Below are 22,483 nucleotides of genomic sequence, written 5' to 3'. Positions count from 1 at the left end.
TTTTTTCACTTTGTGTTTTGACAGCTATAGGAAGTTTTGGTTAAAACCAGTTTTGACAGGAAAGTATAAAAAAAAGAGCGCCTCATGTTTGGAAGGAGAACAAATCCTTGTCTCTTGGAAACTCAAATATGAAGAAAGAATATCTACTTGTTATCATCAGTGATAAATTATTATAAGCAACTGGGGGAACATGACCTATATTTAAGATTGTCTAATCCTTTCCACTGTGTGATCCTGTTTACTCTTACAGTTTGCTTTATTAAATATAAACAATTCTGAACTATGCTTTCTGAGCTAGCAGTTTGCCACAAATATAGCAAATATTAGGAAGTTAAAGATATTGTAAATATCTGTATGGGTATTAATTTGGTTCAATATATTGCATTTCTCAGGCTATGTGGGAGAGGAGAGGGGGTTTTGGCTTTGTTTCTGTTTCAGTTAGTGTTTTATGGAAGAACTCCAATTCTTCCTGTTCTAGGAAGGAAATAAAATTTTGTTTATGGATGGTCCTTATCAGAACTCCATTTTTGAACTAACATGCTTCTAAACATGTTGTAAACAAAAATAAAATGTAAGTCAAGAATGTCCTTGAATCTGGCTTGGCATTTTGTGTCTGGTCTTTTTATGTCTGAAAGTAGCAAATACCAGCCAGTCCCTTCTCTTATAACACTTAGAGCTGAAGGAGAAAGGAGCAACATTTTGTTCAAAATCATATATTGTGGATAATTGGAGAGTTTTACAACAAGTAAATAGCCTTGGGAACAAGTTGTTTCTAATTACTACCCATCAGTCATAGCTATGAATTAAGTTACTGTAAAGTTTCCCTGTGTAGCAAATTTCTGATGAATACTTGTCATGCTGGATTGCTTCTGCTGGGAGATGTATGTACCAGCCAAACGAAGGGAGTTAATACTGCGTCCAGGGAGAACATTGGTGCAAAACTTCACTACCTGTGTGCTGTGGTTGGTGTGCTGGTTAGATATTAGTGAAGTTAAGAAGCTGTGTTTGAAATTGAGAACACAGCTGGATTTTTGCTTAAGTATTTCTAATACTTCTGATATATTACCAAGCTGTTTTCAGTGACAAAATTGCTACATGCTTGTGCTCACATTTTGTTGTTGTTTGTTTGTTTAGTGGAAAATGAAAAGACTTGATTCAGCAGGCGTATGATGATGAATATACTAAGTTAAGATTTTGTTATGCTTCCATAAAGGTATTCAAGTATATTAATGTCTTTGCTCTGGGAAACTTAGTAAGAGCTACCGTATTTGTATGTTGTATGTATTTATTTTGTAACTTCACCTGAAGTGCCTCCAGTATTTAGTGCTAGTAAAGCTAGGTGTTTATATAGGGACCATTGCAAAGAAAAAACTGCTCTCTTTTAAGAATTTTGGATATTACATTATATGTTATTGAGGTTTTTAAAATTTTTTTCTTAAATGGGAATGCCTTTTCTTGCTTAATACATAAAATCCAGTGAAAATTAAAAATGGTATTTTCTTGTGGAAAAATAATGTGTTCTGCTTACAACTGCAGATTATATTTCTGATTACTTTTTTTTTCTTTTTTTTTGGCAGTTGTACTCGCTAAATGATTATAAGCCACCCATTTCTAAAGCTAAAATGACACAGATCACCAAGGCAGCAATCAAGGCTATAAAGGTAAGAAATCAGTTAACTTATTTTGACCTCTTTTACATTTCTCATATATGTCAAAATAATTTTGTGGAATAGTCTAGAGGATTTGCTTCAGAACTTTCCACCTTCCTTGTTGTGTTTACAATTTCCAAGTTATAATCAAATGTGATAGGGGATTTTCAGGAATGCAGCAGAAGGCTTAATTTGTTGTGTGACTTTCATTTGCTGGTTGTCATATGTGAGAAAGAATTATGCCAGTTTGACTCTTCTATCAGATCTGAAAGACAGGGTTTTTTCCTCAGTTTAAAAAGGAGACACTGACATGCCTGTTAACAGATGAATAAATAGAAAACTACAATTCACCCGTCCTTCTGCCCTCTCTCCCTTCCTCCCTCCCCAAAATTTATGCATGCCTTCAGATCAATACAACTGTTCATTTTTCTAAATTCCTCACATAGCTTTTCATGGATATTGTTCATAGATTTCAGTTTTCATGTTGCTTGGATACAAATTGTTTTTAAGTTCTAGTCTTAGTGCACTTATTAAAGATTATTCCTGCCACAAAGTAAAACTAATTGCCAAACAACAATGGCACAGCAGAAAAAGTCACTGAAAAAGGGTGAGGGAAACAAGTATGTCACTAGTGTTAAGCATTAAAACAAATGGAAACTCAGTGAGAGCAGGAGAGGTAGAAAAGAGGACAGACCAAACTTATGCTCTTCCTATCTACATTCCTTTGCTGACAATGCAGATATATTTTCATATGCCTATATTGTTGTTTTGTGTAAGTGGGAAAGAGCAATTTGATGACTCAAGAGTGAAATTCAGTGGCTTTCTTAAGTATGTCTGTGTAAGTTAAAGCCTGTGTGTTGCTGTATAATGAAAACGCTGAAAACTTGTATTGAACTTAAACAAGTAATAAATCATAATATATGGTTCTGTTAATTAAGCAGTTAAATGATACCAAAATGTTTTATCATGTACTCAGCTTGGAAATCCTACTTCCACTCCTATCATTTCAATAACAACATTTAATTGTGTAGAGTGGTTATCTCAGTTACTGTCATGATTTAGAGCTATTGTGATTATATGTGAGATTTAAAAAACAATTCCACAAAGGACAGGCCAACTTTAAAGAAAAAGTATTCAGTAGATGTTATTAATTAATGAAAGGCAGAGAAGTCACATGTTTAGTAAAATTAGGTGAATATCTTCAGAAGTGCACAGTGAAATAACCATGTGTTTTGGTGGAACAATTATATTACTCCCCTAGTTCTCAATAAGTAAGTATGCTACTCAAAACATCCAGTGTAAAAAACCTTCAAGAAAAAGAAGAAACACTGATATTATATGTTGTTAAGTGTTTTAAGGAAGATTGCATGTTTAGCTGTAGATATTGGATTGCTGTTTAATGATCCAAAGTTTCTGCTTTTGGTTTTGCTATCAATGTATCAACATACTTGAACAAGTATACACATCTTCAGATTTTCTCCTCTATTGAAGTACTATTTTATTTTTCAGTTCTACAAGCATGTTGTACAGAGTGTTGAGAAATTCATTCAAAAGGTAAGTCAGTCAAGTGGGGGGTTGGGTACACATATGGATTAATATTTTTAGCACATATTAGTTTATTTCCATTTTTAGTCACATTCAATTTCTGCTAGTAATCAGCAGCAGATCATAACCCATGCAGAATGACAAATACTTTGTTCTCATTTTGTTCTTTGGTCTGAGTCACTGTTGATACTGTTTTAAGACTGCTTCTGTATGTATTTGTTTAATGTTAAAAGAGACTGTTAGTGAACAGCTAACAGCAAAACAATTGGCAGTTTGGCTAGTGACAGTTGCTTTTGCTTTTATGCCAGGTTTTCCTATTGATTTTAAAGCTGAAGGGAAGATGACCTTCAGCCTCATTTTTTTGTAGCAGGAGATGCAGTATTTCAGTTGATGGTTCTAGCAAGTAAATTAAAACAAAAAGTATTTCTTTGGCTAGGCTAGAATTACTTTTTGGGAAGATGGTAATATTAATTTAAAGATTCTGAATAGCAAAGAAATTTATAGCACTTTCTTTTCTTGCAACAGTTAATTATTCTTGGGTAAAACTACATTTTGCTTCCAGTTGGAAATGCATGGATTCAAATTTGTGAGTCTTCCCTGCTTATCTGTGTTGTACCTGATTGTTCAGTTGGTTATTTTGGTACTGAATTTCTTCTCTCTTTGTAAATAGCAGTAAATTATTATTAAATTGCATTTTAGTTTTGAAAAACTAGCCAGAAAAGTTAGGCTGTTAATGTTGCAATGTTGGATGCAATTTTCTTTCTGTTATCCTTTTTACAAAGCAGTCTGGATTGCCCTGTGTTAGTAAGCTGTCTTGCTCATTGACTTTTATTCCTTGGTGCTCAGTGTACTCTGCAGTGCCTTTTGCCAGTGGCTAGACAGTGTAAACGGCTTTCAGCTTCAGCCTGGTGTCTCAGAAGTATTTTTGAATGAATTATTTAGGTACTCATACATCAGTCCTATGTGAAAAAAAGAGTCATGTATGTTTCAAGCAGTAGTAAAAACTAGTAGTATACTTCATGAACACTGCTAGTTTGTCATCAAGTAGTTGTCTTTTGTGGCCTTGACTCTGACTTCTTCCATCTCTGAGAAAGGGATCACTATCCTCTGGTCCCTGCTCAATGCTACAGGTGAACACAGGAGTAGGAGAGCCGGTATACATCCTATCCATCTCTGACAAGTAGCACTTTGCAGTTTCACATCCTGAAATTAGTTCAGAACTGTCTGAGTTCCAAACTGCGTTTTAGTTGCAGTGGCTGTGATTGGCAGTTCAGTATTCATAGGCACAAGAGAAGTTTTATCCTCTGCATGGAAGAATGGCAGTTTGTCAGGAATGGGACTGGTTGTTCATGACCCTTCCACAAGCTACCAAAACTATCGAGTTATCTTTTCCACATATGCCCTTCAGTGTCCAGTACTGCTCGATGAGGAAATTCTGCACTGTTCATTGCTGGTTAGAGAAGGCAGAGGTATATTCTTATTGATATCCTTCTTAAGGATCACTCTGGATTAGATGATTCCCTTTGGTGGTCTTGATGAGGGTTTTTAAATTATTTAATGAACAATTTAGTGAAATGTACAACTTATTAATAATTTTAAATAATAACTTCTTGCTTTAGTAGACTGAGAGATAAGCAGATGATAGCTAGGTATTTGATATTAAAGGACTTAAATTGTATGTTTGGAGAACAATTGAGTATTTTTCTGAAAGCAGTCACTTCAAGTTAAAGCTCAAGATGACTGAATCTTTCATTAAAATCTGCTGTAGACCTGACCAGAGTGATGTCAATGCCATCTCAATTAGTTTGCTCTTCATCCTTTACAGCTCCAGTATTTTCTTTCCTAATTTCATGAGGTTACTGAAACTTCAGATGAAATAATTGCCCATGGCATTCTTCATTTTGTGACACTTAACTCATTGGTCTATTGTTACTTTGGTTGACTGTTTTATTCTCTGGCAGAAGATCACTTTAGGGGGTCAAATGATCACGTTTCATATATGTGAGGTGATTCCATTGGAGAGCCAGACTTAATTTCTTTGAGTAATCAAATTACCTTATTGATTACTCACTCAGAAAATAAGTAAATATTTGTGTGTAAAAGCTGTCCCGTCTAAGATTAGGCATATGCAGGTTCAAAGCCCCAGTGTTAATTTTTATTTAATTTTTAATCGTATTTTATTGCCTTTTTCATATAATCTATATTATTACACTAATTATCATATTTTGCTTTCTTTATGTGCCATGTTTTAAAATACTTCACCTAATATATTTCCTGAGTTTTTTTGAATATCTGTGAGCTTTATTAATTTGAATATTGTGAAAAGTTGTATAGCTGTCTGTTCCATATGAAGAATACTCCTTTTTAATAATTTAAATTAAATTTCAGAAGCTACAATACGTTGAAGTGATTTTCTGAAGACAGCATATTATATCCAATTTAAGCTTAATGATGCACATGTATTCCACACACATTTTTAAAAATAAAGAATGCCATACCTAATTACACTGAACCGTGTTTAGAAACTAAAGAAGTGCTTTCTCAAGGTTGCAAGTGTTAGCAAATCAACACTTTTCAAAACAGAACATTTGTATCCAGGGCATAGTAAAATTAATATTCTGAAGTGTTTGGCACTTTATTAAAGATTATTAACTTAGTGTGTTGCATAATTTGTTTATAGAGAGGAAAAGGGTGTCATTTCCCATGTTTTCCACAGTACCGTGTGTGATAACTGTGTACACCCAATATTTATTAAGTGAATCCATAACATAATGTATTCTGATGGTGACTTCATTCTATTTTTGGACCACTATTCGTTCTGTCTTAAAACTGGTTGCAGTAATGTGGTGTAACTACTTTGCAATTAGAAGACAAAGATTTTAGCATTAGTTGTTAAAAAAGTAAAATTACATAACTAGTTAGTATTTTAGTTAGCAGACATGCCTTATATATCATGCTGTTTGCAAATTATGCAAGTTTTCCAGAGTTCTAAAATAAGTATCATTGGTATATTCTCAACCAAACAGATGTCCCCATAAATATGTTTTTCTTCTGCAGGGCAGGATATACAACACCCTAATTACAACAATAAAAAATAAAATAAACAAATTTTAACTTTAATGTTTACTTTGATGCTAAAGAAGGACAAAAAATATCTTGAATTACATTTACAGCTAGTCCAAATGTACTATTAAGTACATTAAGTGTACTATTACTATTTATGCAGTACTCTGAAAATAGAGTGTGCATTTTAAAAGGGTATGTGGTTTGTGTGTTAATTTTTTTAATGGGTAGATTTTAAATAGTTAATTTTTTGGCAGTAAGAAATTGATTTTACACCATTTACATGCCTGTGGAATGCATGCAGGTGTGATAATTTAAGCATTAGATGTTTAAATGTTAGATGTTTTTGAGAAGGTTTCATTTTCCAGGACAATTTATTAAATAAGAGAACATTTCAGTGTAGTTGGACCCATTTAAAAATTAGAGAGGATTGTTCGTATTTACTCTGCTGTTAATGATTTTGGTTATTTTTCACATATGCTCATTTTAAATTACCATTCTTTATAGTGCAAACCAGAGTACAAGGTGCCTGGTCTGTATGTCATTGACTCCATTGTGAGACAGTCCCGGCATCAGTTTGGACAAGAAAAGGATGTGTTTGCGCCAAGGTTCAGCAATAACATCATCAGCACGTTCCAGAACTTGTACCGTTGTCCTGGTGATGACAAGGTAAACCACTTACAGATCTTTCTACTTAAAACAATCTTTAGCATATCATCTATAAAGAGTAAAGATTTTGATCTCTTTCTACTTGCTGGAGGGGACCTACTTATAAACTTGCCCTGTATATGTATTTCTTAATGCTGCTTGTCTTAGTGTAGGGATTGGAAAGATACATTCCATAGATTAGAGTTTTGAGAAAGTGATCTTCCCTATGATTCTATGATCATCCAGCAGCTAAATAAGATTTAACTTGAATAGTTTGACTCAATAGTTCAGCTGTTCCCTTGGATGGCAGTAGTTGAGATAGCTACCAAATCCTGTTTCTAAAAGATTGGCTGGAAATAGCAGAGTGCAGGCAGTTTAACTTCCTTCATATTTGTCCTTGGTTGTAAAATTGGTAGTGTTTCTTCTCATTGAATAACTATGAAAAGGTGGGGAATGCTAAGGGCTTTGTCTTCACAGAAATTTGTGTGATAGAGTCATTAAGTAAAGTAGTAAGTGAGACAGGATGCTACAGGAAGAGAATAATTATATTTTGAATAGTTACATGCCTTCCTACAGCGGTTTTTTTCAACCAGAGACCTGAAAACCCAAGGCATCCATGGAAGGTGATTAAGGCAAGTTCAGTCATTGTGTTATCCTAGGATTCCTGCCTTTTTAGAGTAGTTAGGACCTCTGCAGGAAAATGTCAGGAGCTGCATTTTTTGGTTGGATAAACTTGGCTAAGGATGTCTGTCTTCTCTCTGCAACTGAGTTCTGAGGTGTTGCTGAACAGGTTATTTAAGTTAAATGACATTTTTCCAGTCTGGTTTTAGGTTAACTGTGTGATTAACTTGTGCTGCTTCAATTCCACAGCTTTTTACTGTTTTTTTTAATAAATAGGCACAACTTTTAAACTTACATTTGTATTCATTTAGTTGTATTCCTTTAGCAGTATTAGTGTGTTTTGTAAACTCATTTAGCTTGCTACTTTGGGAAGTATACTAATACAGAAATAGCTTGATGTATTGAAGAAGGAGAGATTGGAACAAGGATGGACGCAAGTACTCAGTTTGGGTCTGGTTTTAAAAAATACATAGTAAATTTATTGTAGGCTAAGAAATAGCACTACTTGTCCTGTGATATTTCAATGCATGGCAATTAATTTATTGCATTAGAGGTGTTTGATGTGAAGAGAGATAGTAAAACAGTCTATTGAGGGTCTCCACAAAAGACCTGTCAGGTTCACTTCTAGGATATTTTTCACCTCAGCGTAAAATGTATTTTTCAATTGGAAGTCTTGCTGCTGTGCTGCATATGGGTTCAATATAATATGAAGGTCTTTGTGCTGTGAAAGTAATTATCCTATACATTGCCCGGCAAAAAACTGTGCTGTCAGAGACCAAGATATATACCTGGTTGGTAACATTTTGGTGTTTAATCTGATTGAAAGACATAATGGAGAAACACAGCAGTTATCTTTATATGAGCAAACTTGGAATTTGTTTTTGAATCAAGCAGAAATGCAGTAACATTTCATTTAAGGTAACAACAAAAACACGTCACTGATTCCTCTGTCTGGCGCAGAGAAAGTGCAAGGTGCAGGTAGATACTGAGCCACAGGAACAGTTTTACATTTCTGTTCTGGAGAAATGAGGGAAGTTAGAGCCTCTGGTGGACTTGTCAAGGACTGCTTATTAAACAGCCTTTCAAAGAAGAAAGGCTCGGATACCGGAATTCTGAGTGGAAGCCATCAGAGATTTCTTTAAGGGAACTCTAAATTGCATTTTCCATGCAGTGAAAGTTCAGCACTTCTCTCTATTAAATATCCTCTTGTAGTTCTGGGCAAACAGACTTCTGTTTCTTTGTTTTGAGCACTGTGGCTAAGTACTTCATGTTCTTGTTTTATAGAATTCAAGTAATTAAACCATCTTTGTGAAAGCAAACACCAGATCCTATGAAGAATTTCTTGCTGTTTGTAATACAACTCACTTTTTTCCCCAAAATAAAGCAAAATCTTTCCTTTTGGTGGAAGTGAAGCTTATTAAAAAAAAAGTCTGGAAGCAAATCAAAATGGTGATCTGTTTATGATGTAATAGAATGCTTCTATTGAAATAGAAAAAAATAAAATAAAAATGTAAGCTGAACAATGAGTTACAGCTAATGGAATTATGTGAAGCCTTAATTCTGATTTTTTTTTTTTCCCTTCCCCACGATCCACATTTTTTAATATTACTATGTATTTTCAATAGGCAGGTAGTTGTGTTCCAGTTTAAACTTCTAAGTTCCTCACTTCATGAGGAAATGAGAATAGAAATGAGCTTGCAAAATATTAAGCTGCTTTTCCAATAAAAATATTTAGCAGTCTTATTGGTATATGCCCATTTTTCAGTGCACATAAATGATTTTGATTCATAGGCAGAATAGAATCACATTTATATATGTTAACTATAAAAAATTAGGAGACTAGTAATTCATTATTTTAATTACTAGCCATGTTTTAAAATGCTTCCTTAAAATAATTTTCCTTCCATGTCATCTTCCAAGAGTAGAGGCATGTTTTTGGTTGAGAGAACATTGTTACCTGTGTGTAGTAGCTCCTTGCTGTTGCCTAGGGTCAGTCTCAGATTGATAGTTCTGACATCTTTGGTGTGATCCAGTATAACTGTCCTCGCTCTCTGCAAATCTGAAGGTCCTTCAGTCTAGACAGATTAACATTGCTAGCTAAGAATTCCATAATCAATAATAACAAGAAAAATAAGCATGACTCAGGTCTTTTGTTGTCTTTTCTTCATTTTAGAGTAAAATTGTTAGAGTGCTAAATTTATGGCAGAAGAATAATGTGTTCAAGAGTGAAATTATTCAGCCTCTCTTGGATATGGCAGCAGGAATTCCTCCTCCCGTTGTGACCCCTGTCTTGCCCAGCACTACAGCTGCTATGAGCAACAATACGCCAGGTAAACAAAACCAGATGGAAGTCATAATTTGAATCAAAACACTTCTGTCAGCTTTGGTATGTTGCCTGTTAACATGCTGAAGTATCTCACTTGAGTGCTAGAAAGAAGTATATTACAGATATCATCAAGATCAGGGAAACAGGAAAACATTATGATAAATGTGGACTTAATCATTTTGTACACTGAGCATCTGCCTTGCTTATGTAGGTAGATGGCAGGAAAATAGATTTTTAACTTTGTCACTTCATCAAAATTTTTTCTTTCGAGGTTGGGATATATGGGAAGTTGGCCAGATAGGAATGGCTTCTGGCACCTGCCTTTGTAACCCACCTTTTGCTGATCCCATGCTGAAAAGCAATGGGATGGACACATTCACCTTAGTTTTCAGTGGGAAAGCAAATTTGTGAAATTTTCAGATCCTGGAGTGCCTTTTCTGCATCTTCTAGCTCAGTATTATTTATTTAGTATGACTTCATTAAATTGTTGGAATCATAAGTCTGCTCTAACGTGTTCTTAGATTCTGATGCAAATTGACTTTTAAAACAGTAGTCTAGTCATATTTAGCATTCATTGGTGTATCTCTACTTCTGAGCTATAAATGCAAAAGTACTTGCAGGTATAGAGGATTCTTCTGGATTATGGCATGAAACTAATTATCAGAGTGCTGATTTAGTCTCAGTGTTTTTCTTGAGAAAAAGCAATAAAACAAGCAGTCCTCATGAATCCAGCTGATGTAGGTTGAAATTTTTAGTTGAATCCTTAGGACTCCTCCTGGGGATAAAGTGCGAGTCCAGTGAGATTTAGACTAGCAGACGAGTAGATTGCTAACAATTATCTTTTGGTATATGTAGTTTCCACTGAATGTTTTGGAATACTGTGTGAAACCTATTTATTTTGCCTTCATCAGTGTTTTCGTTAGTAGCCCCAATAGGTCAATAATGAAAAGATCTGTGAACTACACTAATACAAAGTAATTCTGCTACTTTAGGAATGTTCATGTGAGTCTGTGTTATTTCTGTGTGCTCTCTGTGTATGTCAGAAAAATAGTTTCAATTGATGTGCTTTCTCAGTATTTAATAACAGCAGGCTTTTTTCTTCTCTAACACTATTTTTAAATTTCTATGTTAAAATATTTTGGCATATTGGTTTTTCTCTTTTTTAGGTACACCTGTGACTCCAGTTACCCCAGCCAATGTGGCGCAGAGTTTACCTGATCCTTGGGTATCCCAGATTGCTAACACAGACACCCTTGCTGCTGTTGCACAGATTTTACAGAGTCCTCAAGGCCAGCAGGTAACTATTTTGTAGACAGTTACACTGTAGACACTGTAGACTGTCTGATACTTTGTGTCTTTAAGGTACAGGTAAGGAATGCTTTCAGGAGTATCTCTTAGATTTGTGTCCAGTATCCATGTTAACTGTCCAATGAGGCTGTTCATCACGAGTAAGTTCCAGGTTAGTTAAAACTCCATGTTACCTTTTGTAGCCAACCCTGTTTGTTCCTTAAAAGTGTCTCAGGTGGTTTCAGATAAGATGGTCTGTAATACATGTCTATATCGATGACAAGTATGGATCTATTGCAGATGACTAAGTCAAGAGCAACAATAATATTTCATGGATACAGATATAAAATAGAATGCAAGTTAAAGCACATTTTTCTTTTGGAAGCCTGAAGAGGAGCTAAACATTGTACAGAATTACAGGATGGGAGCAAACTTTTTCAGGAATTGTACTGTGTGTTGATTCAATTTTTTATCTTTCCATCAGCTAAACATAGGTTTCATTTTGCAGCATTCAAAAATAAGAACTTGGAAGTTACTATGTTCTTCAGTTTTTAAATGCTCAACTCCAAAAAAGTGTCTTGATGTTCAGCATCACAAGAACCGCTTGTCCTCTTAACTCAGTCACACACAATTGTCTTTCTGTAAAAATGTAGATCATAATTTTTCAATCTGTGCTAGAACTATGGCACCTGCATAACTTTGGCATTACGCTTTTTATTTGGACTGAGGTTGTTTTACCTGCTGGCATACTAAACAAAAATACACACATATGAATGAGAAGCAGTGGCCAGTGAAAGTTCTGGTGCTGGCAGTAAGAACTTTACTTAGTGAGAATGTTTTACACTATTTAGCTAACCAGAGTTATCTGTAATTGTTCATAAATGAAGTGGAGGGAATACTTTCATCTGATTACACTGGAAGAAACTGAAAAGCAAAGGAAAGTGAGTTTGTGGGATACTTTGTGAAATATGGAGGAAAAATAGTGGGCTTGCTCTTAAACAAGGAAAAGATATGAAGTGAGAATGGTAAATGCATGGAAAGTCAGTGAGGTAATTCAAAGTTTGTTGCTTAGAGAATACAAAAAAAGAAAATGAAGCAAGAGAAAAAAGTGAAGATGACAAAGCAATTACCGTTTTAAAGACAGCAGATCACGAAGAAATAACATTTGGATATTTAGCTGAAAATAGTCTTAAGCAGAAGTGTGGAGACAGACTGGGTACACAAAAAATATGTACATAGGATTGGTAGATGAACTATGATACTTGCTTACATGCTGTCTATCTCTTTTATTCTTGTTCTCCAAACCACTCCATCTGCCACAGCCTCTCCCTGGCTCCCCAGCTCCACAGACCTTGATTTAATCCTACAATTGTGTTTTATTGGTGAGAATGCGTGCAGGTAAATTGAGAGTCCAGACACAGGAGAGGGCAGACTAAGAAAGATGTGACCAACAAGAATGTGAAAACAGCAAGAATGGTGCCCATCCAGGATTCTTCCACTTGAGAGCCTCCATCTCTGCTTCTTCAGTTTGATTCCTTCCTACTGAGAGCAATGCACAAGGTGGACCAGCTGTATCAGCCAAGTGGGGAGGTGTGGGGGAACTCTTCAGCTTTACCTATTGCAGCAATCAGTGAAAGCTCTTGCTGAGGTAGAACAACAATTGAAGCCTTTTCAGAGGCTCTGCTGTATAAGAAATCTGTATAACTGTTTTTAAAAGTAAAAGAATAGGGAGAATTGTTTCACATTATCAGAAAGTAACTCTTAAAACAATCTTGAAAAAGGGTCACACATTTTTGATGCATTGTAGAAAAGAAATTCAACCTAATCAGCTTATGAAGTTTCTAGTGAGGCTAGTAAGAAGGGATGGATTGAACCCTCTAAGAGTTCAGTAGGGAACCCTATAAGGAGTTGGAATATGAATGTAAGGATAATCAGGGACTTAGGTCAGCATAGTTTGAACTGCCTGGATTTGCTTAACCTTTTTTCCACAAATATCTGAAGATAAGGCTCCAGGGATTTCTCTCTTTGAATGTCAAAGAACTGCTTCCTCTAATTCCACAGTGCTTTAGGAGAGCTTCTTCCCATAGGGTTAATATTTTTCCTTAAGGCAAATTTTGTTGAAGCATCCCTATTCAACAGATAAGTTGATCTGCACATGAAAAAGCCTTTGATTTCCTCTTTAGGACAGCTTCCTAGAAGATTATGTATAGATAGGGATTTGTAAAGAAAGATAGGAAGTAAGGCAATCAAGATAGACCAGGTGATTGGTTTGTACATTTGCTTTTTATATTTTGTTAACATAGCAAGGGCATTGCATTCTATCAGCCCAAACCTGAGTTTCACTGTGAGATTTTGCTTGTGTCTTGTGCAGAGACACTGGTGCAAGCTCTCCATATGAATAGGTTGCATTGGCCTGAAGTGGAGCTTGCCACGGTGCAGGTCTTTTCTCTGTAGAAATGCTGTTACAGGACACAGATTCTCCTAATATAGGTGGGCCCTTAGGAAGCTGGAGTAGGCTAACAGATTTTTTTCAGGTCAAAAGGAATCAAACTGGAGAAACAGAAGAGGGGGAACCCTAGAAAGCAGGAAATCCTGAGTGGTGACTGGCATCATCATGCAACCTGTCAGAGCAAGTTAGGAAGAAGAAGCATCTGCCTATCTTATCAGCCCCAGAAAACAAATTAGCCAGTAAGTGGGAAAAAAATTTGCTGTAAATGAAAACAAATTAAGACAAAATAATAGCCATAGGTTAGATGATACTTCATTCCTGAGGGGTTTTTTTACTAAGTGGAAGGGGAAAAGTCTGTTTTGTACTTTGTTTTTTGCTTAAAAAAACCTCTTGTTCAATGTATTTGTTATCTTTTCTGTTTTAGCTTCAGCAGTTGATACAGACACTGCAGATACAGCAGCAGAAACCTCAGCCTTCACTACTTCAAGCCCTGGATGCTGGTCTTGTCGTCCAGTTACAGGCCCTCACGGCACAACTCACAGCTGCTGCTGCTGCTGCTAACACACTTAATCCACTGGAACAGAGTGTCTCTTTTAATAAGGTAGAAGTAGAATAATAGAAATTTGAAGAAGTATTTATTTTTAAAATATATGTATATGAGAAGTTCTCCTGGATTTTATTGTTTGACTTTGAACATTTTAAAAATACATTAATATACTATAAAGTGCTTACATCTTGAAAATACAAAAAAAGTGTCTAGACAGAATAGAGTAAATGAAAATATTAGTTGCATATTAGTTTAGGGCTAAATGGCACATAGTAGAATATCTAGAGTTGGAAGGGATCCATAAAGTTTATTGAATATGGTAATGGATTTGATTTAGCAAAGGTAAGCCATTGTTACATATGTTTTCTCACCCTTTGTAAGACAGCAGTGAGAATTGTTTCTTACAAGGTAACAAATGGAAAATATGCAGAAATTATATTTCCAAAAAAAAAAGAAAAAAGAGCCAAAAACCCCCAAAACAAGCTACAAACAAACCCAGAAATTTAAGAAAACTAATGTAATTGAATACCAGGTGGTAACAACCATGCAGGCAATTGCAGTCATAGTAGTATAATACTTATAATAAAAAAAAGGATGAACTTCTGCTCAAAGAATTATAACTAACTAAATAAATAAACTGGAAGAAACAGTTTGTGAGTACATAATCTCTGTAGCTTTGTCCTGGAGTGAATAAATACTAAGAAAAGGAAGTCGGAGAAGAAAAACAACCTTTTTTATTCTTAACTCAGATAATCTCTTCTTATTAAAAATAATGCAGCTGTAAAAATAAGTCAGGAAAAGAATGGCCTGTACTCCTGTTCTACCATCAACTCAAGAAGGGTGTGGCCCCAGGGAATGAATGCATCAGCTGATAGGGAGTGCCATAATATTTACATACAGAAAGTATTTCATAATTTGGCATTATTCTGCAGACTTCAATTCCAGCATTTCCATGGATAGGTGTACTCATAGCTATGGCTGCCTTGAATGTTGCACAGCGTAAATGAAGTAAATTAAAGGAATTCACGTTCTGATGAGATGTTTATATACAGACATAAAAAAGAGGCAGCTTTTAGGATAAAAAAACATTTATTAGTATTCTAATCCAAAGGAAACAGTGAAGCACAGTTTTCATTCCATGACATAATGTTGGTGAATTGCATAAAAAATATGAACCATGCAGGAAAATAGTTTTGATCAATGCATAAGTATCCAGTTTATCTTTTTTTAAAAAAACCCTATTCCTAATACATTTGACAGTTCTTCCAATCCTTTGTTTTCAAGCTCTTCAGTCTCTGTACTGTCTTGTGTTACTTAATTGTGCAAATTAATATGCATTATGTGGAAAATTCTTTTGGCAACATCAAATGTGCATGTTTTTGACCTTGCTACAGAACCATATCCCTGTGTTATGGTAAAAAAAATTTGATCAATATTTCCTGTGCATTTACCCTACTCTTTTTATTGTAATTTCCAAATAGAATATCCTCATCCTTACAAAAAAATTTGTTTCCTTTCAAATAAAAAGCTTTTTTCATGTCTTTAATTCTTTCTGTTGCTTTTTTGGAACATATTTTCTTCTTAGGTAATTAAAGTAACATATGTAGCATAAAGGGAAGGTTCTGTGCTTCTTATATGCATGTGTGTGTAACATTAAATTTGATATCCTAGTATTTAATTTAGTTTAATTCCTATTACTTCATTGTAGAGAGTATTCTTTTACAAACTATGTAAAAATCAAGATCTTTCAGTTCAGATTTTTGGCTTTCTATATGTACGATGTTACTTCAAACAAATGTAAACATAAATCATGCTGGACATTTACCTGTCTTGGCTGGAAGTTCTCTGGTTTTCTCTGGCCTCAGTTAATCTAAATGTTTGTTTTGTTAGTCATGAACTGTTGACTATTTTCTATTTATTTCTTTTCTCAGATATATAAATAGTATATATTCTGTTATTTTCCTTCCTACTTTGTCATGATGGAAGATACATGATGATCAGTAGTATTTTAAGTTTGAGGTTGTTTGTTTAAAATGCACAGTTTTTTTCAGAGCAGCAGCATTTTATAAGTGCTTCACTGGAAAATATTCTAACAGTACAAACAAAAAAGGCAGTCGCCTTGCTTTATATAGATTAGGTATATATATGGTGAAAGTTGTTCTGGATTTTAACATCCCATCTCACATAAGCTTGATGGTCTGTGTTTCTACTGTGTTTTCTCAGAGTCATATTCTGTCCTGCTTTCATAAATATTGTATTGGGAAAAGTGGTTCTAAAAATTCTTGATTGATCAGTCTTCTAGTTAGCTTAGGCGTTGTTCTTCTTGCTGGACTCCAGTAATTGAGAATAAATAGAACATCCTGAGAGAAAATGGGCTACTGAATCACCGTGGTTTGTTGCTGAAGATGTTTTTGCCTTAGTATTTCAAAATGACTGCCTTATGTTCTCATCCTCTTGGTTTTTTTCTTCTGAGATTAAGGTTTGAGAAGAAGTTATGGTGGTTTTTAGTATAGCATTAGCTAGAAGAAGACTTCCAAGGTGGGCAAAGATGCATGAACATGGCTTTAGTAGCACAGCTCTATCACTATGTAGTGAAAAAAAAGCCAATCTCACTGACAAATAACATCTGTTGTATTTCTTCATGCTTGTTCTTTAGTTTTCTCTTCAAGAAAGTAAAGTGCTACTAAAATGCTTCTGGACTTTTAAAAATTAATAGATAAACTTTTTTACTTAAGCGGAACTCCAGTTTAGACATCTTCGCAGATAAAACAGGAAGTTTATTCAAGTTTTTCTCCTTGTCAGATACCTTTCTTTTTATCCATTATAAGGCTTATTCCTCTTACATGATAACTGCTTGCTTTGATTTTTTTTGCAGACTATGTGAGAAGTTGTTTTCAAGGAGCAGTATATTTGAAGGAATTCAGGTTGTCTAAATGACACGTGTGTGAAAATACAGTAATTCTTTGTGAAGTAATCAAGCTGTAGGTCTTCTCTTGATATGAGCAGAGCAGTTTGCTGATAACCAAAGGATTGAATAGTTGGCCTCTTCGTAGTAATTCCTTCTAATTAAAGGTACCATTACATAAAATTAATCTTTATTTAAGCTTTACTCCAAAGTAGCTCTGAGTTACTGTGGAAAGCACGTGTGGTTGTACTTGCAGCAGCAGAGCTCAAGAAAGCTGGGGCAAGATTTGATGCACTCAAGAGTTTGATAGCAATAGGAGTATGACATTGGATTTTCTATTCAGGTTATTTGCCAAAGTTTTTTTGTTTTTTCTTAAATTGAGAAATAAGAGCATCTTCCTATTGAAAAGGAAATATACATAAAGGGACATATAAGAAGTGTTCAGTAATGCCTATTTTGTTTTCTCCTAGAAGCTGATGGACAGGTTTGACTTTGGCGAAGAATCGGAACAAAATGAAGAGCCTAAAAAGGAAACTCCCTCTTCCCAATTGTAAGACCAAGCTCTGTTTCTTATGGAAAATGCTAAAATTTGCGTGATGTTAGTTGAACATTAGGATTAAGTAAGGAAAATATTTCTTTCAGAGCATAAGTACACCAAAACAGTTGGAAAAAACAGTTTACTAAATTAAACATACACACTTTACTGTAAGTCTGTGTGCCTGAATTTTTGATGACTTTATCTTCAAGTTAGCATGTTCTTTGCTTTTTATAGTTATATTTATACAGTTGATGGTATAATGATACTATTAGAAAGTGGAACTAGCTCCATTGTCCTCATTATTTCACATTTTAGTTAACTCGAAACCCAGTTGTGAAGACCTATTTACTAACTGTTTAAACCAAGAGAAAAACTGTAGGCTTTTTTTTAAAATTAAAATTATTTCATTTTAGGCCATTAGTACCAGAATCTGTGAACAACTCACTTTTTCACCAACTAGCTGAACAGCTACAGCAACAAAATTTAGAACATCTCAGACAACAGCTTTTGGAGCAGCAGCAGCCTCAAAAGGTAAGAACTCCATCTTGTGGCCATTGTAGTAATTTATGTTCTCCGCTGATAAAGTATTCCAGGACAAAAAAGTTGTGTTGTTACTGACAGTTTTCTTATAATTAAAGTCTTTGTCACTAGCTGACCATGTAACAGAAGCTTGCAGAATAAGTGGGACAAGTGGAAAAGAGTGCTTAAAGCAGAAAAAGCCCACAACCAAATGTGTGGGGTATACATTTTGCTTCTCTTAGGAAGGAGTACTCATTAGCTGAGCTAGACATGACTGTGCTTTGGCTGTTCAGCTCTTTGTATGGGGGGGAAAAAAGTAAGGTGAGCACTGAAGCGATTATGCTCCTGTCTCTGAAGGGAGGACAGAATAGAGACTGTGGATAACTTTAATTTCCCCAGGTTTAATGTCTTGACTAATAATTGTCTCATTCTGTTGAAGAATCTGAGCTAAAGAATACAGTCATATATTTCCTGAGAAATTATTCATTAAGAACTGGTGCTTGAGACAGCCCAAGGTTCCTTCTTAACTATATGAATTGTGTCCTCTCTACGCTGAAGTAACTTGGCTTATTTCTACTGAGGTTAGTCCTCAGTACTTAACTGTTCTTTTCCCCCTCCTGATCCCATTTTAAAAAAAACAAAACAAAACAGAACAGAAGTATTTTGTCTTGATACTGGCCAGGTATAAAGTGGACTTCATGTGGAGTGTTTGGATCTGGCTTCACAGGAAAATAAGAATCTCAGATTGAAAGAAAAGACAAGGGATCACAAACTTAACAAACATCTGCTGGAGATTTTAGTTTAAGCTGTGCAAAGGCAAAGTTGTAGAACCATTGAATAGTCAGAGTTGGAAGAGACCTTAAGATCTTCAAGTCCAGTTGTCAACCAGCACTGCCACTGTAACCCCTGAACCACTAAACCACATCACCCAGCCCACATCCAGATATCTCTTGAACTCCACTAGGGATGGTGACCCCACCACCTCCCTGAGCAATCTAATCCATTCCAATTTATTTACAGTTTTATTTTCATTTCTCATTTAAGTGTAGTAAATGAAAAAGAATATACAACATAGCTAGAGACTAAATAGTTTTGGATGTTGGTGGATATCTAGCCATTTCCATCTTTAAACACTAAAAATGTTGTAAAGGAATAAAGCATTGAAGAATGCTTCTGTTTGAGGAGCTTTTGATGTGTCATATCAAAAAGTAATTGTCTAATTTGAATATAAAAATATTGAATGTCTACCTTATTGTAAAATAAGCAAAATCAAAGTTTACAATACATTTATGGGAAGAATGTTTACTTGACTCTCCCCTTACTATTTGATTTTCTATTCCAAGACCTGAAGGATTTTCCCTTCAGATCCAGTCTTCTTGTCTAGTCAGTATGGAGAGAAAGTTTTCTTTTCACCTTGATAAGAGCTAAAAGATACAAACTTCTTCTGGAACTACTTTTTAATGACTGCAGCACGTTATGGGTCATATTTTCTTTAATTCCATGTGTAAGTTTCATTGAGAAAGATCAAAGAGAAAGAGAAGGAAAGGTAAAGCACAAAACAAAATTACTAGGCATCTGATCAGCAGAGGGAGCGGAGGAGAGGACAGAGATAAGAACAGAAGGAGCAACAAGAAATGTAGGCCTTGATATCAAGAAACAGGTTGTTGAAGAATAATTAAATGTAAGGAAAATGAGACAAAACATACTGTCAGAAGACAAATAAATTAACTGAATTATAGGAGAATTTTTTTTACATACTTGTTATAATATGTTTAAAAAATATGAAGATAAAATTGTTACTACTAGTCATTCTGCTAACTTCCTGTCGTTCTCTGGGCGCATAGAACAGGTAGGATTTGTTTAATTAAAAGTTAAAGTATAGTGAGGATCACTGAAATGTTTACCTGCATTAATGGGTTATAGATCTTAAATTACTTATCAGAATTGTTCTCATACAATTTCTTAATATTTTAATTTCATTTATTCTAGTTCTTGAATTTATCTTTAATCTTAGAGATATTTATTCCAAATCTGTACATTCAGGCAATGCACAGGCCATTACAGTTTTTTCTCTAGCAAGTCACCAACACCTTTAGTATTCCACATTCTTTAACTTTGGTGTTTTTTCAGAACTGCTTATTTTGTTAGGTCTCTTGGAATTGCTATGTTGACATAAATGGCAATAAATTTCCTCCCTTTCAGAAATTGCTTGTCTGAAACTGGGCACTGTAAGAAAGTTCAGACTAGTGTAAATTTTTTAACTAGTTCAATTGGTATAGCAAATATTTTTATTATGTTAGAATCAAAATAACATTTATTAATACATATGGATGGTGGACAAGTGGGTATCTTTCAGGGTCACTACATATGGCTAGTTTGTCCTGTGAATTTTTGTTTTGAAGCAGCTGAATTAAGCAGTAAGTTGTGTACTTTGTGTATTCTGTGTACTGTGGTTTTTTGATTCAGCAAATAGATACTAATCTTTTATAATCAGGAATACTAATTATTTCAATGTTTTGTGTTTAAAGATGATACCATAAAAGAAGGAATGGAATGGATTGATATCCAGTTCAGCTTTCATATTAATGAGAAGTGGGAATATTTTTTTCATATAGTATCACATTTTGACAGTAAGCATTTGTAATTGCAAGGGGCTTTATGGTATATTATTAACTGTTATTTAGGCAAGCCCTGAGGAGAATCAAGAAGGAAATTTTGGTTCAGAGCACTCTGCGTCACCATCACAAGGGAGCAGTCAACAGCAGTTTTTAGAAGTGGAAACTAATGTAGATGATTCAATGGATATTCAACAACAGGTAAAACTATTTAAAATTTTATTACAGAAATTGAAAGGAAAACACATAATAACATGATTTCAAGTTGTATATATTGTGAGTATGTTTATTAAGTGTTATTGAACATCTTTTATGTCTTATCTCAGGACATGGATATAGATGAAGGTCAGGATATTGCTGAAGAAGAGATTTTTGAACAAGAAGAAAAGAAATCAGCTGTTCGTTCAAGATCAAGAACTCGTTCAAGATCTCGTTCAAGGTTCTGTAATTACCTTGTATTAAGTAAATGAAGGTTTTCTGAAAAAAACTTGCAATTTGTGATTGTCAGTCTCAATTCTGTATTTTCCAAAATTGTCATAAGTAGTTTTTGGCAATGAAAAGATGCTTTCATTAAGTATTTGTGTGTTAGATGCAGACTGTGTGACAGGTCATTTGCCATATCTGTGGTTTAACTGAAATTCTTTAAGACCTGTTTAGGTTACAGAAATAGCTAACACTAGCCAGCTGGGCAGGCTTTCTGTGCCAGAGAATTAGGTAGTGTAAATATAGAACATTTTGAATGTGTTTTGTTTTAAGGTGTACATTCTATTCCTCACCCAAATGGCATTAAGTTTATTTCCTGAAGCAGTTTTAGTGAATATAGTGGAAATATCTGTGTAGTGCTTAAAGTTTGTAGTTAAAGGACAACTAAGTCAGAGTATTTTTTTTTTTAACACAGCATACTAAAATTAAGTATTTTGTAGGTCACCAAGGAAACGAAGGTCTAGATCACGGTCTGGTTCTCGTAAACGGAAACACAGAAAGCGTTCACGCTCAAGATCAAGAGAAAGGAAGAGAAAGTCATCTCGGTCATACTCCAGTGAAAGAAGGGCTCGGGAAAGGGAAAAAGAACGTCAGAAAAAGGGATTGCCTCCTATACGTTCAAAAACACTAAGCGGTAAGTGGCACCTACTTAGTGTTTTAAAAATGTAGGATTAAATGGGAAAAAGGCTTAGTTTTCATTGACAGAACAAGATTTATGTTGACTACTTACAAATAAGTTTAATTTCTGATGTTTCTTACAACTTACAAAGGTACATCATGTCATCTTAGATGAGAGCAAGTGTCATACTGTTCTACTGATGTTTTTACTCACACTGTTGCACCAGTTTGCTTCTAAGCAGAGAGCAGCAAGGGCTGTCTCTAAGTTACAATCTTCTTTCTCTTTAATGCCATTTTTAACGGGACATTTGAAGATATCCAGCAGCTGATCTTAAAATTGTTAGACTGGTAAAACATTAAAAGTGTGTAGTACACACTTTGATAGATATCTTAAAAGCCCATGTTTTAAAACCTTTACAGTGGTTTTTTTAATAGATTTTCAGAGGAATGTAGTGCCAAAGCAGGTGGAATTTGCTAGTGTAAGACAGACCATAATGGTGGTATCTTAAGAAAATATTCAAAAACCAAGGGGATTTCAGCCTCTGCAGGGTGCTGCTGCACACCTGCATTTCTATAGAGAATTCACATACTTAAAAAAAAGGAAGGTAGTAAGGAGAAAAACAACTTCCTCCACACAGTTGCTTAAATCAAAGGGGATGTATTTTGAGAA

The 22,483-nt window shown here is 34.8% G+C and overlaps 1 protein-coding gene across 3 annotated transcripts in view; it reads left to right on the top strand.

Moving 5' to 3' along the window:
* The window catches only part of SCAF8 (SR-related CTD associated factor 8), a 153,882-nt gene that overhangs the window by 19,686 nt on the left and 111,713 nt on the right, over positions 1 to 22,483 (top strand). For all 3 annotated transcript variants that reach the window (XM_039568858.1, XM_039568857.1, XM_039568856.1), the window contains exons 2-12: positions 1,578 to 1,661; positions 3,159 to 3,203; positions 6,765 to 6,926; positions 9,700 to 9,856; positions 11,019 to 11,149; positions 14,013 to 14,189; positions 17,511 to 17,590; positions 17,992 to 18,109; positions 20,782 to 20,913; positions 21,039 to 21,151; positions 21,636 to 21,829. In XM_039568858.1, coding sequence (XP_039424792.1) covers positions 1,578 to 1,661; positions 3,159 to 3,203; positions 6,765 to 6,926; positions 9,700 to 9,856; positions 11,019 to 11,149; positions 14,013 to 14,189; positions 17,511 to 17,590; positions 17,992 to 18,109; positions 20,782 to 20,913; positions 21,039 to 21,151; positions 21,636 to 21,829 — 1,393 coding nt within the window. The remainder of the gene's footprint in view (positions 1 to 1,577; positions 1,662 to 3,158; positions 3,204 to 6,764; positions 6,927 to 9,699; positions 9,857 to 11,018; positions 11,150 to 14,012; positions 14,190 to 17,510; positions 17,591 to 17,991; positions 18,110 to 20,781; positions 20,914 to 21,038; positions 21,152 to 21,635; positions 21,830 to 22,483) is intronic.

The sequence above is a fragment of the Corvus cornix genome, chromosome 3 (assembly GCF_000738735.6).
Source record: "Corvus cornix cornix isolate S_Up_H32 chromosome 3, ASM73873v5, whole genome shotgun sequence".
Classification (NCBI taxonomy): domain Eukaryota; kingdom Metazoa; phylum Chordata; class Aves; order Passeriformes; family Corvidae; genus Corvus; species Corvus cornix.
The sequence above is the reverse complement of the archived record's forward strand: the minus strand, read 5'-3'. Positions and strand labels throughout refer to the sequence as shown.